This window comes from Anoplophora glabripennis, unplaced genomic scaffold, assembly GCF_000390285.2.
Source record: "Anoplophora glabripennis isolate ALB-LARVAE unplaced genomic scaffold, Agla_2.0 scaffold219, whole genome shotgun sequence".
NCBI lineage: Eukaryota > Metazoa > Arthropoda > Insecta > Coleoptera > Cerambycidae > Anoplophora > Anoplophora glabripennis.
The window spans coordinates 406,733-420,140 of NW_019416353.1; the positions used below are offsets into that span (position 1 = coordinate 406,733).

The 13,408-nt window shown below is 31.5% G+C and overlaps 1 protein-coding gene across 1 annotated transcript in view; it reads right to left on the bottom strand.

The window, feature by feature from the left end:
- The window catches only part of LOC108906941, a 163,525-nt gene that overhangs the window by 74,938 nt on the left and 75,179 nt on the right, over nt 1-13,408 (bottom strand). Inside the window, exon 3 of the mRNA XM_018710389.1 lies at nt 10,360-10,568. Coding sequence (XP_018565905.1) covers nt 10,360-10,568 — 209 coding nt within the window. The remainder of the gene's footprint in view (nt 1-10,359; nt 10,569-13,408) is intronic.

Consider the following 13,408-nt stretch of genomic DNA (forward strand, 5'->3'; position numbering starts at 1 on the left):
TTAATTTGTGTTTTTAAATAATAAAATCATTTGACATACCCGATGTTACAACAATTGTTCAAAATTTTATCCACCAACGTGTAAACACATTTGGGTCCGTCTTACTCAGTTTCTACGAACTAACACAAATGTTGTCTTGCTTCACCATAACACAAATGCTTCACCATAAATTAAAACGATATCCATCAACTCCGAATTGCTATACACGCAAACCATTTTTGACACTAACTACCCATTTTTGACACTAACTACTAAACAACTATTGTAGGTGTTTACAATAGTACAGATAACAGGTAAATACTATGGCAACGACGATTGCAAAATCCGATTTCAGTATTCGGAGTCGCTGAACCACGTGCTCTCCACGCGTATTGCGAATGACGCTAGAGACTACAGTTGTCCAGCTATGTAGTGGTTGAATGTAATATAACTTCAATAATTTTTTTCTCGGAAACTATAAGGATTTTACAAAATTTTTTTTTACGATATTGACTCCATTTCTCATGCAGCATATATTCCCAAATTTTTTTGGATAAGTTGTGAATCACCCTGTATACCGATACGTAGGTGGCGCGTGAGCACCAGCCGCCGAAATTCAACTGCAAATTTAACGGGTTAAAAAAAGGGGCGGGTTTAAAAAAAATACTACATTAAAGTATAAGTCTCGAGGATCATTTCGCGCTTTTGAATGTTCCGAAAGCTTTGGTAGGAGCTGGGATATGAATTTTTAAAGTTGGCAACTTCTAGCCATTTTTCGACCTTAAATCGCCCCTAGCTCGAAAAGGAAGCGTTTTACGAAAAAATGTCAAGAGACATAAAGTGTTAATTTTTGTCCAATTTACCTTGAAATTTTTTTTTTGCAATATTTTTATTTTGCAACTTTTTTGTTAATAACAAATTACCTGTCAGTCGTACACAAAAGTGTTACTTAGGTTTTTTGTTCGCAATAACTCAATGCATCGATTACAAAAGGTTTCATCCTGGCCCCTCCTCGTGGTCGGTGACCTTGATTTTCTAAACATCTTTTTAGGGGTGGACCGCTCGTCTAATAAGGAGCTTCGCAATTTAGTAAATAGATCCGTCAAAGCAGAAAAAAAGGCTTATTTAAATTAAAAATTAAAAACTGATCCCAAAAGTGTTTGGGCTGCACTTAAACAAATAAATTTGAAAAAACAGAATTTGTCAATTAGTAACGAAGACCCCAATGCTGTAAATGATTTTTTTATAGATTCTATACCTAATGTACCTGTTTCATTGGATCCAGATATAGTGAAAATTTTAAATAAGTATGATGATATATTATTATGTAGCAATAGTGATCAGTTGTTTGAGTTTACTGGGGTCAACGCTGAGAAAGTTAATTCGGTTTTAAGAAAATTGAAATCTAACGCTACAGGTGCAGACGCAGTGAACGTAAAAACAGACTTATTTTTTCCACACTTAATTAAGTACCTACTTCACCTTTATTATAAATAAATGTCTCACTTCAGGAGAATTTCCCGATATTTGGAAAGACGCAAATTTTAAAAACTAAATACAAAACAACGTTACAAACAGGTATTATTAAATCTAACTGACTAACTGAGTTAGATTTAATAATACCTGTTTGTAACGTTGTTTTGTATTTGGTCTTTAAAATTTGTTTTTTAAAAAAGTGGAATTTATTTTGTTGACAAAATCCTAATATGTTTTGGATAATAATATGGTTGAATTTCCTATAATTGTGATATCCTTGTAAGACCTGAAGATGAGGTATAAAGTTTGATCTAGAAACCGGTAGTCTTTTAAAAATAAAAGGATTGTGCGAAAATTGGACCTTTTCTTATTTCCAAAATAAGTTACAAATTATGATTTAATTTTGCAAATAAAACAATTATTGTATTGAATTCATTAGTTCGTCAGTGCATCATAGATTGAATGTCGATCTCTAAACGTATATTATTAATGCTAATACAGAGAAGAGCTGATAAAAATGTTTTTTAAGGGTAGATGGATAATATCTGGATATCTGAACGTAGTTTTCTATTACGATTAACTTCTTAATAACGATTGTAGATATTGTAAAAAATAAAGGTACTTTAATCTTGAGCAAAATTTCCATTGTTCGACAAACCTCATGCACGACTGCAAAAAATTGAAATCTGATTACTTCATTTTGGATTTTAGGCCATGCATAACTTTTCATCAAGAATAACTTGTTTTTATAAAACCAATAATAAAAAAGTTTCCCCGACTTAATTGAACACACTGCATATTTTCCTACTATTGAAACAGTTTTGCATTTAGCTATTGAAACAGTTTTGCATTTATCTCCTAGCGAATAAACTGTCACCACTGCAGGAGTATTACCTGAAATATCGGGGGTAAATATTTGAGCTCTAATTTTAAGAATTATTTTTTGTAACGATCATCATCACGGAATATAAGAACCTTCCTAAATGATTACAAGCCACTTGACCAGTAATTTTATTTCCTTTTCGTTGGCAAACCAGTTTCGGCAAAATTAAAAATTGTTATGACAATAAGATCAAGATTACATTAACACCAATCAGCGATCGCATTATCTCGAGCTTAGACATAACGAGTCATTAACATTGGTGATCCCAAGATTTTCGTTACAAATTTAAATAATTTACTCCAATAGCCAACCAAATTCAAATATTGGAACTGCAACTGCCGGTAACGGCGAAACAGCCGATTCCATTCAGACTTTAACGAGCTGTTTACAATAAGCATATTTTTTAATTAGTTTGTTTCTCCCCTTTTTTACATGTATATTCGCAATTATACAGAGAACTGAAAATACGTAAATAACGTATAAATGTTGAATGAAGAATTTAGCTAACTAAAAATAAATATACTTTAAATCATGTACGAGTATGGTCCTGCTGAAGTGTCTATCTCGACAGCATCAAATTTAGAAGGAAGAGCTCTGGGACCTACCCAATCTACATTAAACTTCATCAGTTACCAAAAGATTATATACCGGGACTAAAATTAAGCCGTACGACTTATAATTAAAGTACGGAAATTTTCAAAGGCTGGTGTATAGCGAAACGGAAATTGAAAGGAAGCATGAAAGTAATTAACGACCCATTAAGTGAATAAAGTATGTATTTATAGGCGTAACTATTAAATACATATGGCTATTGGAGCATATGAATAGTAGCAGCAATGCTTCAGAAGTTCTTAATTAAAATCCTGAATAAATAAACTAAGCGGCGAAGAGCAAACATAAAAAGACCAAAACTGAAGAGAAATTTGTAGTCATTTGAAAGTATAATTTGTGCCTGGCTATAATGGTATATAAACACAGCTCATATTTTATAATTCCGGGAGAGTTTAGGATTTTATCTCTTGGTCTGGTGTTTGAATTTTGGGGGAAGGGTCTAATGAAATGAAACTACATTTTAATAAAGCTCGTTTAAAAAACTTACTTACCCACTCTGGTAGAACAAAAGTTGGGCTAAATATTTTCTTCAAACACTGACAAGTGGCTTGCATAATAAACTTTCGGAACTTTGATGTAACATACATAGGTACTGTCTCAAGTAGCATCTTATTAGAATTAGAATTATGTAATTTCTAGCGTTATTTGGTCACATTTTTTATTTATGACTAATTGTAAACCTTAATTCATTAATGATTTAATTCAAGTCATTAAAATGACTTCAAATTTATGTAACAATGAGGTAAGTAGGGAATGAGATGACGTTAGTAATAGTCACTCACTAAATTATAATGACCTACTACTACTTACTTCGAAAGTATCTACATTATTTGCAACATATTTCTTTATTTTTCAGTAATAGGCGACGAATTACAGTTTAATTATCTTATCTTTTTTACATTCATAACCCAGTTAAGTATAACTTATTGTATTTAGACAATGAAAACGGAATGTAACCGTTTGTGGAACAGATCTAAAATGCATTCTAAGTAAAAATGACTTTTTGTGAAAAATTTTTATTTTTAAGTTAAAAGTAGTATGTGTTTGGAAAATGGAAAGGTAAATTTACCTAAATTTAAAATTAGTTCTGAGTTAATGCTCATAAGTAATGGTTATATTTGTAACCTAAATTTGACCAAAAAGGTAAGGCTACATTCAGATTTTATTTAGAAAAAGAATTTAGATTTAAAGTTTAGTGATTTGGTGTATAATGACATAATATATTCTTGCAGACAGTCTTCAATGTACACTTTAACTCTGTGATTAAATTTTAGGAAATAATAACGTCACTATCTCTTGAAAGTTACATCAAGGTAAATAAAACTTATCAGTTATTTTTTAAGAAAACATTACCAACACATTTCTTATTAAATTACCTGTAAGTTGATTACTTTTACAGTTGAAAATGTTGTAGCGACTATTTAAGGTTTTTAAGGCTTTAAATTGGTACAACTGAAAATATTAATTGTGCTGCGAGGGACACTACAGAGGACATAATTATGTCTCCAAAAATGTACGCATGTAAATATAAGTAGGAAAAAATAGTTTAATATAACTTATATGACTTCATTGAAAATATATTTCTTCCACTTTTCATCGACAGTCATCACTTTCCTACGTTTAACAAAAGATATTGTCTAACACCCATCTCCTAAACTAACAACCACTTTGTTCTTTCTATTCTTTCCGTTTTCCTTTCTCTATACACTCATAAAGTTTAACAGATTGCTGCTGAAATGCCGATTCGTTCATAATTCTCAGTTTTTCTTATACTTTCCCTTTTATAGAGAGCTTATAAGTGTTGACTTTCATTCTTTTGTGATTCCTTCCTCATATAGCCAGTGATTAAATAAATCTGTGAATGAGATAACTCAATAAGTGCAAAGAGCGATTTAGAAATTAATCAAAATGATTTTTCATGCTTAATCATTTAAAAATAAATGTTTAAAATTGATTCTAATTTTAATTCTAATATACGTCTTAACTAATTACCATTATGTCAAGATCACATGTTATTCTTTGTTTCGAAAACCGCATTTTTTTCCTTGCATTTCTTTATAATTTTATACAGGGTGATTCACAAATTTCTCCTATATACTTTCCTAAAGTATTATAAACTGATTTTATAATATTTCATGTATAAAATAATAACCAATTTTACTCAAAATCCATACACAATATCAAAATTTTGTAAGAGGTAAAAAAGCTTCTAAAACACTTAGTGCTTATTTTTAATAATATAATTCTAGACGTCACTAGCGTACATACAAAAAAGTTACGGGATAGCCAGTGGTGCACAGCACTAGAAAGAGAACATCTTGTATGTATTCTCGCCAAATTCTATATTTACATTGCCTATACAAAAATATGTGTACCAAATTTGAAATTTCTAAGAAAAATAGTTTTCAAATTATTTAAAAAAAAACTAGGTTATCTGTTCCATATTTAGAAGGCTACATCTCAGTAGGCATGCACTTTTGTATATAATAGGTAAGTACCAATGGTAATGGATTCTTCCTATGCTAAGATTAATCCTTATCGTTAAGTTCCTTCTGCTCGAATGTTCAGCAGACCGTCCGCAGCTCTGGGACCATAAAAAACCCTATCGACTCTGGAAGGTCTCTGTTCCTACGAGCAATTTTCGAGGAAGTGGAAGAAAACAATAAACTAGCGTTGGGAAGGTCGCGGTTCATGATGTAGGTATTAATTAACCTTTTGGTCTGAACATCATTAGGAAACAGCTACTACAATCCTACCATATTCAACATATACTCAATTCACCAGACTGTGACCCAATATTGACAGCAACCTACTAGATAATGTATCAATAAAAATTAACAATACACAACTTGCAATAAAATATGTTTTATTTTTTCCTCCAAAACGGTGCATCCTACGAAAAAAATTGAAATGACAAATTTCATTCAGAATTGACGGTGGATTTCTAAAAAATATCAAAACAGGAAGTACGGACAGTAGTGTACCATTTTTTTTTATTAAAAAAGTTGTGGCATTCTCGCACGAACGCCACTGATGCAAATAGAAATATTCGGATCACCCCAAAAAATGCATATTTATCCCTCCAAAGCTTTTTCCAATACCCTTTGAAATACCCAATCAAAAACCCTTTGAAATAATTAATAAAAATAAATAAATAATTAAAATTTAAACATTCTGTATCTCGGAAAGGAAGCATATTTCGACCTACGTTTATATGAACTCTTCACAAAATAACTTGGGAAACCACCCCCTAAATTATTTCTTATGTACAAACACCCTGTATATCAAGTAATACCCACTAAATTTAAATTGATCTAGTCAACCCATTTGGAAGATATAAATACTTAAACTCTATTTTTTTAACGAAAACTAAAAAAATATATTTATAGGAGGACGCTTTTTATATTTTTCCTGAATATTTTATTAGTAATATTTTTTATATTCTTTTATCAATTATTTTATACATATTACAATGTTTTTTAATATGTTTTGTTAATGTTTATTACAATATTACTAGTTTTTATATATTGAGATGAAATCAGATTATTGAGAGCAATTTAAAAGTTACTTAAATTAAAATTCTACTTGAATACAACACGGTAAACAGAAAGGTTGAAATAATTGTTATAAAACTAAGAAAAATATTTGATAAAAAAAATTGTTAGTATTAAATAAGTATTATGAATCATTATCAGAGAGTCGGATTACTAGAACAGAATAAATTTCAAGAATTCAAGTATAAAAATTAGAGCTGGCAAAAACTGGAAAAAAGTGAAACCGGTTCCGGAAAAACCGATTTCATATAAAACCGGTTAGTCGAATAGTTGCTAAAACCGAATATTCTAAAATCGGTTATTCGAATAACCCGTTACTCGAATAATGGCCAAAACCGGATATCTGAAAATCGGTGCTTTGTAAAACTGACGAGATATACGATGTTATTCACATATTCACATATTTATATAAATGGATTTGGTCGTTTGGTGTATGTGGGTGTGGGTGACTGGTTTTTTATCAGTCTGTGTCTGTGTCCCAGGATAAAATATAAAAATAAATTGTATTTCCATTAATAGTTCAACCCTTCCAATATGTATGTACTATGTTGCCGGTGTCAATAACTACATAACACTATGACTATATTATGGTGTTATGTAGTTATTGGCTATAAAGAAAGAATCCGACTTTTCGGATGTTTGAATAGATTATCGAATAATCGGTTATTTGAATAATTGGTTATTTGAATAATCGGATATTTGAAGAATCGAATAACCGGTTTTCGCGTTTCGTAAATATCCGAATTATCCGAAACCGGTTAACCGACTATCCAAAAAACCGATTTCAGTTGCCAGCACTAATAAAAATATTATCATTTTGGTCAAATAGAGTACATGTCAAAGATGTTATAGGAAAAACATAATTAAAATTAATTAGAAATCGCAAGTGATATCAAACAAAAACTAAAATGTCATAGTTTTATTAAATAGGTGTAATATGAGTTAGAAAAATAACTAGTAAAATATATTAAGGTCTAAAGTAAAATTTATATATTAATAAGATGAAAATGTCAGGTAAATGTCAAAATTAAAGTTGGGTCCACAAGGCATAAAATAGAACATATAAAAGTCAAATAAAATTATAGAAATAAGAAATATTTTGAAACATAATTTAAAATTTTTGTAAAGACTACAATAGGTTTGTAAATTTGTAAAGTATAAAGTGAAGTGACGGCATTTAAAAAGAAAAGGCATGTATGTGGAAAGGCCCTAACACGGAAGAAGAAATCAAGAGAGTAAAAAGAAAAAAAATCGAGAGATTATTGATTAGTTACCGAAAAAATTTGTCAAAGAAAGAAGTGTTGCAGAAGTTAATTGATAAAACCAGATAAAATAGAATCAGTTATCGTGAGAGAGTTGTTAAAAGAAGCAAATTGGGAGAAACCAAATATATAGAAGTAATTGTATTGGAAAAGTCACTCAAGAAAAATCCAGTGAGAGCGGAATATCAGCAGCAGGTACCGGGAATCCAGTGAGAGCGGAATAGCAGCAGCAGGTTCCAGAAATCCAGTGAGAGCGGAATACCAGCAGCAGGTAACGGGAATCCAGTGAGAGCGGAATAGCAGCAGCAGGTTCCGGAAATTCAGCGAGAGTGGAAAGACGAGGATTCCAGAACAATANATTAAAATTCTACTTGAATACAACACGGTAAAGAGAAAGGTTGAAATAATTGTTATAAAACTAAGAAAAATATTTGATAAAAAAAAATTGTTAGTATTAAATAAGTATTATGAATCATTAGCAGAGAGTCGGATTACTAGAACAGAATAAATTTCAAGAATTCAAGTATAAAAATATTATCATTTTTGTCAAATAGAGTACATGCCAAAGACGTTATAGGAAAAACATAATTAAAATTAGAAATCGCAAGTGGCATAGGTATATCAAACAAAAGCTAAAATGTAATAGTTTTATTAAATAGGTGTAATATGAGTTAGAAAAATAAGTAGTAAAATATATTAAGGTCTAAAGTAAAATTTATATATCAATAAGATGAAAATGTCACTTAAATGTCAAAATTAAAGTTGGGTCCACAAGGCATAAAATAGTACATATAAAAATCAAATAAAATTATAGAAATAAGAAATATTTTGAAACATAATTTAAAATTTTTGTAAAGAAACTAGAATAGGTTGTATATTTGTAAAGGATAAAGTGAAGTGACGTGAAATGTAAAAGGAAAACGGCATTTAAAAAGAAAAGGCAAATATGTGGAAAGGCCCTAACAAGGAAGAAGAAATCAAGAGAGTAAAAAGAAAAAAATCGAGAGATTATTGATTAGTTACCGAAAAAATTTGTCAAAGAAAGGAATGTTGCAGAAGTTAATTGATAAAACCAGATAAAATAGAATTAGTTATCGTGAGAGAGTTGTTAAAAGAAGCAAATTGGGAGAAACCAAATATATAGAAGTAATTGTATTGTCACTCAAGAAAAATCCAGTGAGAGCGGAATATCAGCAGCAGGTACCGGGAATCCAGTGAGAGCGGAATAGCAGCAGCAGGTTCCGGAAATCCAGTGAGGCGGAATACCAGCAGCAGGTTCCGGGAATCCAGTGAGAGCGGAATAGCAGCAGCAGGTTCCGGAAATTCAGCGAGAGTGGATAGACGAGGATTCCAGAACAATATCTAGGCAGAGTAAACGCGGGAAGCCAGTCGACAATTGATCAAGCGATAATACATACAGAAAGGTACCTTTTCTTGTCGTTTTTGTGCACAAAGTAGACCAAAAATCGTATACGAAATAGCTAGCTAACATAGATTGAAAAGTACACTAAAAAGGGTAGAATACAAAATTTTCATATTATTTAAAATTTTTCATATCAAATAAATTTAATTTCACTATCTAAATCATCATCAAAATTTGGCCATTTTTTTAAATTTTATAGGTATTAATATTAGAAATAAGTAGTAACACATTGAATAAGAAATTATACGATAAAAACTTAAATTTTACAGTGTAGGTAACCAATAATACATAAAATCAATTAAAGTAACTACATCGAGATAAAATCTTGTTCAAAGTGTTAGAAATATTGTAGGAGATTTCAAAATATTCTTTAACTGTGTTTGACATTCCATATTGGATTTTTATTGCTATATATATAAAAATTAATTTCTAAATAACATCTTTTGATTAGTGTGGTGTGTTGTGTGGTTTCATGCTGAGTTATACCTTCATTTGAACCTACTACTGAGAAGGGTCGAGAGCTAGACAGGGCAAATTAGACAACCAACATTACAACAAAACCGTTATACAAACAAATTACATATTACTACACATAAAAAGATTGGCGGTTACACAAACACAAATTCATACCCATAACAATATATAATATTACGATTCTTTCTCTTATTTTTGACACGTGCAACCACTTTTGTGCATATAATTTAAATAAATGGTTAATAAATAAAAAAAATTAAACAATTTTTTTTTCAAAAGGAAGCGTTTCCTGACATAATTAATGTTCATATTAACTTTTTTTCAAATTATTATTTTTGAGTACTCTGCTTTCAAGGCGTTGTATATTTTTTAAAACTCTGTATACCAGTATTGTTAACGAAGACTATCTTAAATTGTTGCGGCCTTACAGAATGTCATGGCATTTATTAGGGGTGCCTAAATATAAAGGAAATATTTGGGACTAAATAACAGTGACAAATAACTACAATTTGCCTTCCATCCGAAAACCACGCTCCCTCGCTCAGCCGGCCGACCACATTAAAAGTTTGCTGAAACCGTAGCATCACCTAAGACAGCAGATTAATGTAAACAGATAAGTAAGGCTTTCTCCTCAGTTTGCAGCCGACCAAAACTTAAACAACTATAACTACTCTAATAAATTAAATCAGGACTTACGACTCCATTATTGAACTTGCGGACTACGCACGGTAACGTGGCGGTGCCGCCGATTTGTGCAACCACCACCGTGCAGTTCTCGGTGGCAAACAGTGGGGACTTGCTGCCGTTCCTCCCACCTTTGACGGCGTTGGTTATGGCGGCCTCCTTGCCTTTGTGGCGCTGCTCGTAGCTTCGCCTGTGACGGTAAAGGCTGCTGTCCATATTTCCTGAAACAAACAACCCTTTCAGTCGTAATAACTATACTAAAAATCAACAAATCAGCTTATAATTTTTTATCAACAAAGTATAGTTGTTACGATTTCAATTGGAACCTGTGAACCTTGACCGTATGCACTTCTCCTGAAATTTCTTTCTATGCTTTGACCATGATGTGTCTCGTAATTTATACTCGAAATGCTATTCGAGTATAAATTACGAGAGCAAAACAAGTAATTTTTGCAAATTGTTTAAAACAATAGTTTAAACAAATTGTGACTAGGTTACCGGCCGGTAACATTTTGATCCTCATTCAGGGACATTTCACGGAGGTGATTATGCAAAAAAATCAAATCCACTATTTTTTTCATACGAAGCCGCCGATTTCGCCTTGTCTGATATAAAGATTTTTGACGTGCATCGTGTATTAAGCGAGGTACATTGGAGTGGCTCTCTTATAGTAGACAGCCTGTATACTATACTATAATAAACATTTATTAAGGCACATAATGTCATAGTTTTCTTTATCCGTTATACAGGGTGTCTCATAATTAGCTGCCAACCCTGAACAGGCCGATTCTATGATCAAAACTAAGTAAAAAAGTTCATATGAACATGGGTCCGGAAATGCTTCCTAAGGGCACAGGGACCCATTGAAGAGGGAGGAATGGAAATCATTTTTTTGCAATATCTCTCAATCGCGTTGTGATAAATGAATGAAATTTGGTATACACAGCTAAATTTTGATGAGCAATTTGATGGACTAATCCATTTATTTCCACAAGGTCCATTGGGGTGGGTACGGGGGGGCCCTTGGTACTTTGCGTGTGTAACTTTTTCATCTTTGACTTTTTAACAAATTGGACAGCAAATTCCGTTTTCCCGAACTGTTTTACGTTAAAAAGGTACTCTTGTTTCAAATCGTTATCTTTAACGGTTTCTGAGAAAATCGCTCTTGAATTAATCCCACTTTGGTCAATTTCATAGTAATTTAAACAAAAAAAAATAATAATAATTTTCCTTTCCTCTCTTTTCCATTTAAAGGATTAATTTTTATTTAATTTAATTTTTTATTATTATTTTTTTATTAAAATTAGATTAAATTTAAACAAAAAAATTTTTTTTGTTTAAATTACTATGAAATTGACCAAAGTGGGATTAATTCAAGAGCGATTTTCTCAGAAACCGTTAAAGATAACGATTTGAAACAAGAGTACCTTTTTAACGTAAAACAGTTCGGGAAAACGGAATTTGCTGTCCAATTTGTTAAAAAGTCAAAGATGAAAAAGTTACACACGCAAAGTACCAAGGGCCCCCCCGTACCCACCCCAATGGACCTTGTGGAAATAAATGGATTAGTCCATCAAATTGCTCATCAAAATTTAGCTGTGTATACCAAATTTCATTCATTTATCACAACGCGATTGAGAGATATTGCAAAAAAATGATTTCCATTCCTCCCTCTTCAATGGGTCCCTGTGCCCTTAGGAAGCATTTCCGGACCCATGTTCATATGAACTTTTTTACTTAGTTTTGATCATAGAATCGGCCTGTTCAGGGTTGGCAGCTAATCATGAGACACCCTGTATAGAATAATATGATATATTCAATGTTCCACATAGTACATTTATGTGATCTGTCCACTTTAAGTGGCAGTCAAGATGTACACCCAGAAAGTTGGTACTTTCGGATGATTCCAAAAGGATGTTTGTACTTGCGATATGTTTATTATGAAAGTAAATTATTTTCTTTTATCAATATTCAAAATAAGGTTATTTATTAAGTTTACAAGATTAAGCACCGATCCGTGAGGAACACCCAAAGTGACCCATTGATTCACATATATGACCTCTTTAATTTTAACACGCATAGATCTGTTAGATAAAAATTGGATTATCGAGTCTAACAATATCCATCTGAAACCAATGTTGTACAATTTACTTTTAATAAATAAAATATTATAACCAATCAAAGGCGCGTGTTAAATCGAAAAAACGACTCCAAAACCTATCTTCCGTTCGCTGTACGATTATTAGTTCATGTGATATCGATGACCAAAAAAAAGTGTCTTTTCACTCAATAGCTGACATCTCAATGAGAAAAAATCGTACAGAAACTTAAAAAAAACAAATTGAAGCTGAGCAATCAGGCTAAATGACCATGACATTGATTAAGCCGGAAAATTTTTCTGAGCCCATGGGCAGTTTTGAAGAAAGAAAAAATTTGTAAAATTTTTGCTTTACATTGCATTCTTTTGATTGCATCGAGTGATGCTCAAAAAAAATTTTCAAGATTTTAAAACTAGAATCTTCAAGCTTCAAGATGCTTTTCTTTTTTTTTTCGATACGACCATTATTCACGAAGTTACAGCCTTTTAAAAAATCACAAAAAAATTTTGAAATGTATATTTAAATCGATTTCGTCAAGTGTTTGTACATAACGTTGTCTTCTAGTATCGGGGGAAATAATTTTTAGCAGTATTTCTAATCTTATGAACTATGAATAATAATCTGTTTACATTGTCAATGTGATGGCATTAATAATGAGACAAAATAAATGTCATTTGTCGACTTAAGGAGTAAACTTATCTCACATTAAAAACTAAATATCCGTAATATCTCTCAACGCGATACAAGATCCCTTTAAAATTACTATTAAAATACCGTGCTGCTTCCAAGAAAACTTTAAACGGCTAATATAAACTTTATAATTCTTAGATACGAAGGTAAAATAAATTCCTGAATAACCTCATAATTTTAACATCAAACTATAAGTTTCTGAATTACGAACCACTTCGCCTACGTTTCGCGCTTGTTAAGAAGCTCTTAGTCTAGTTTAAAAAGCAATAGGT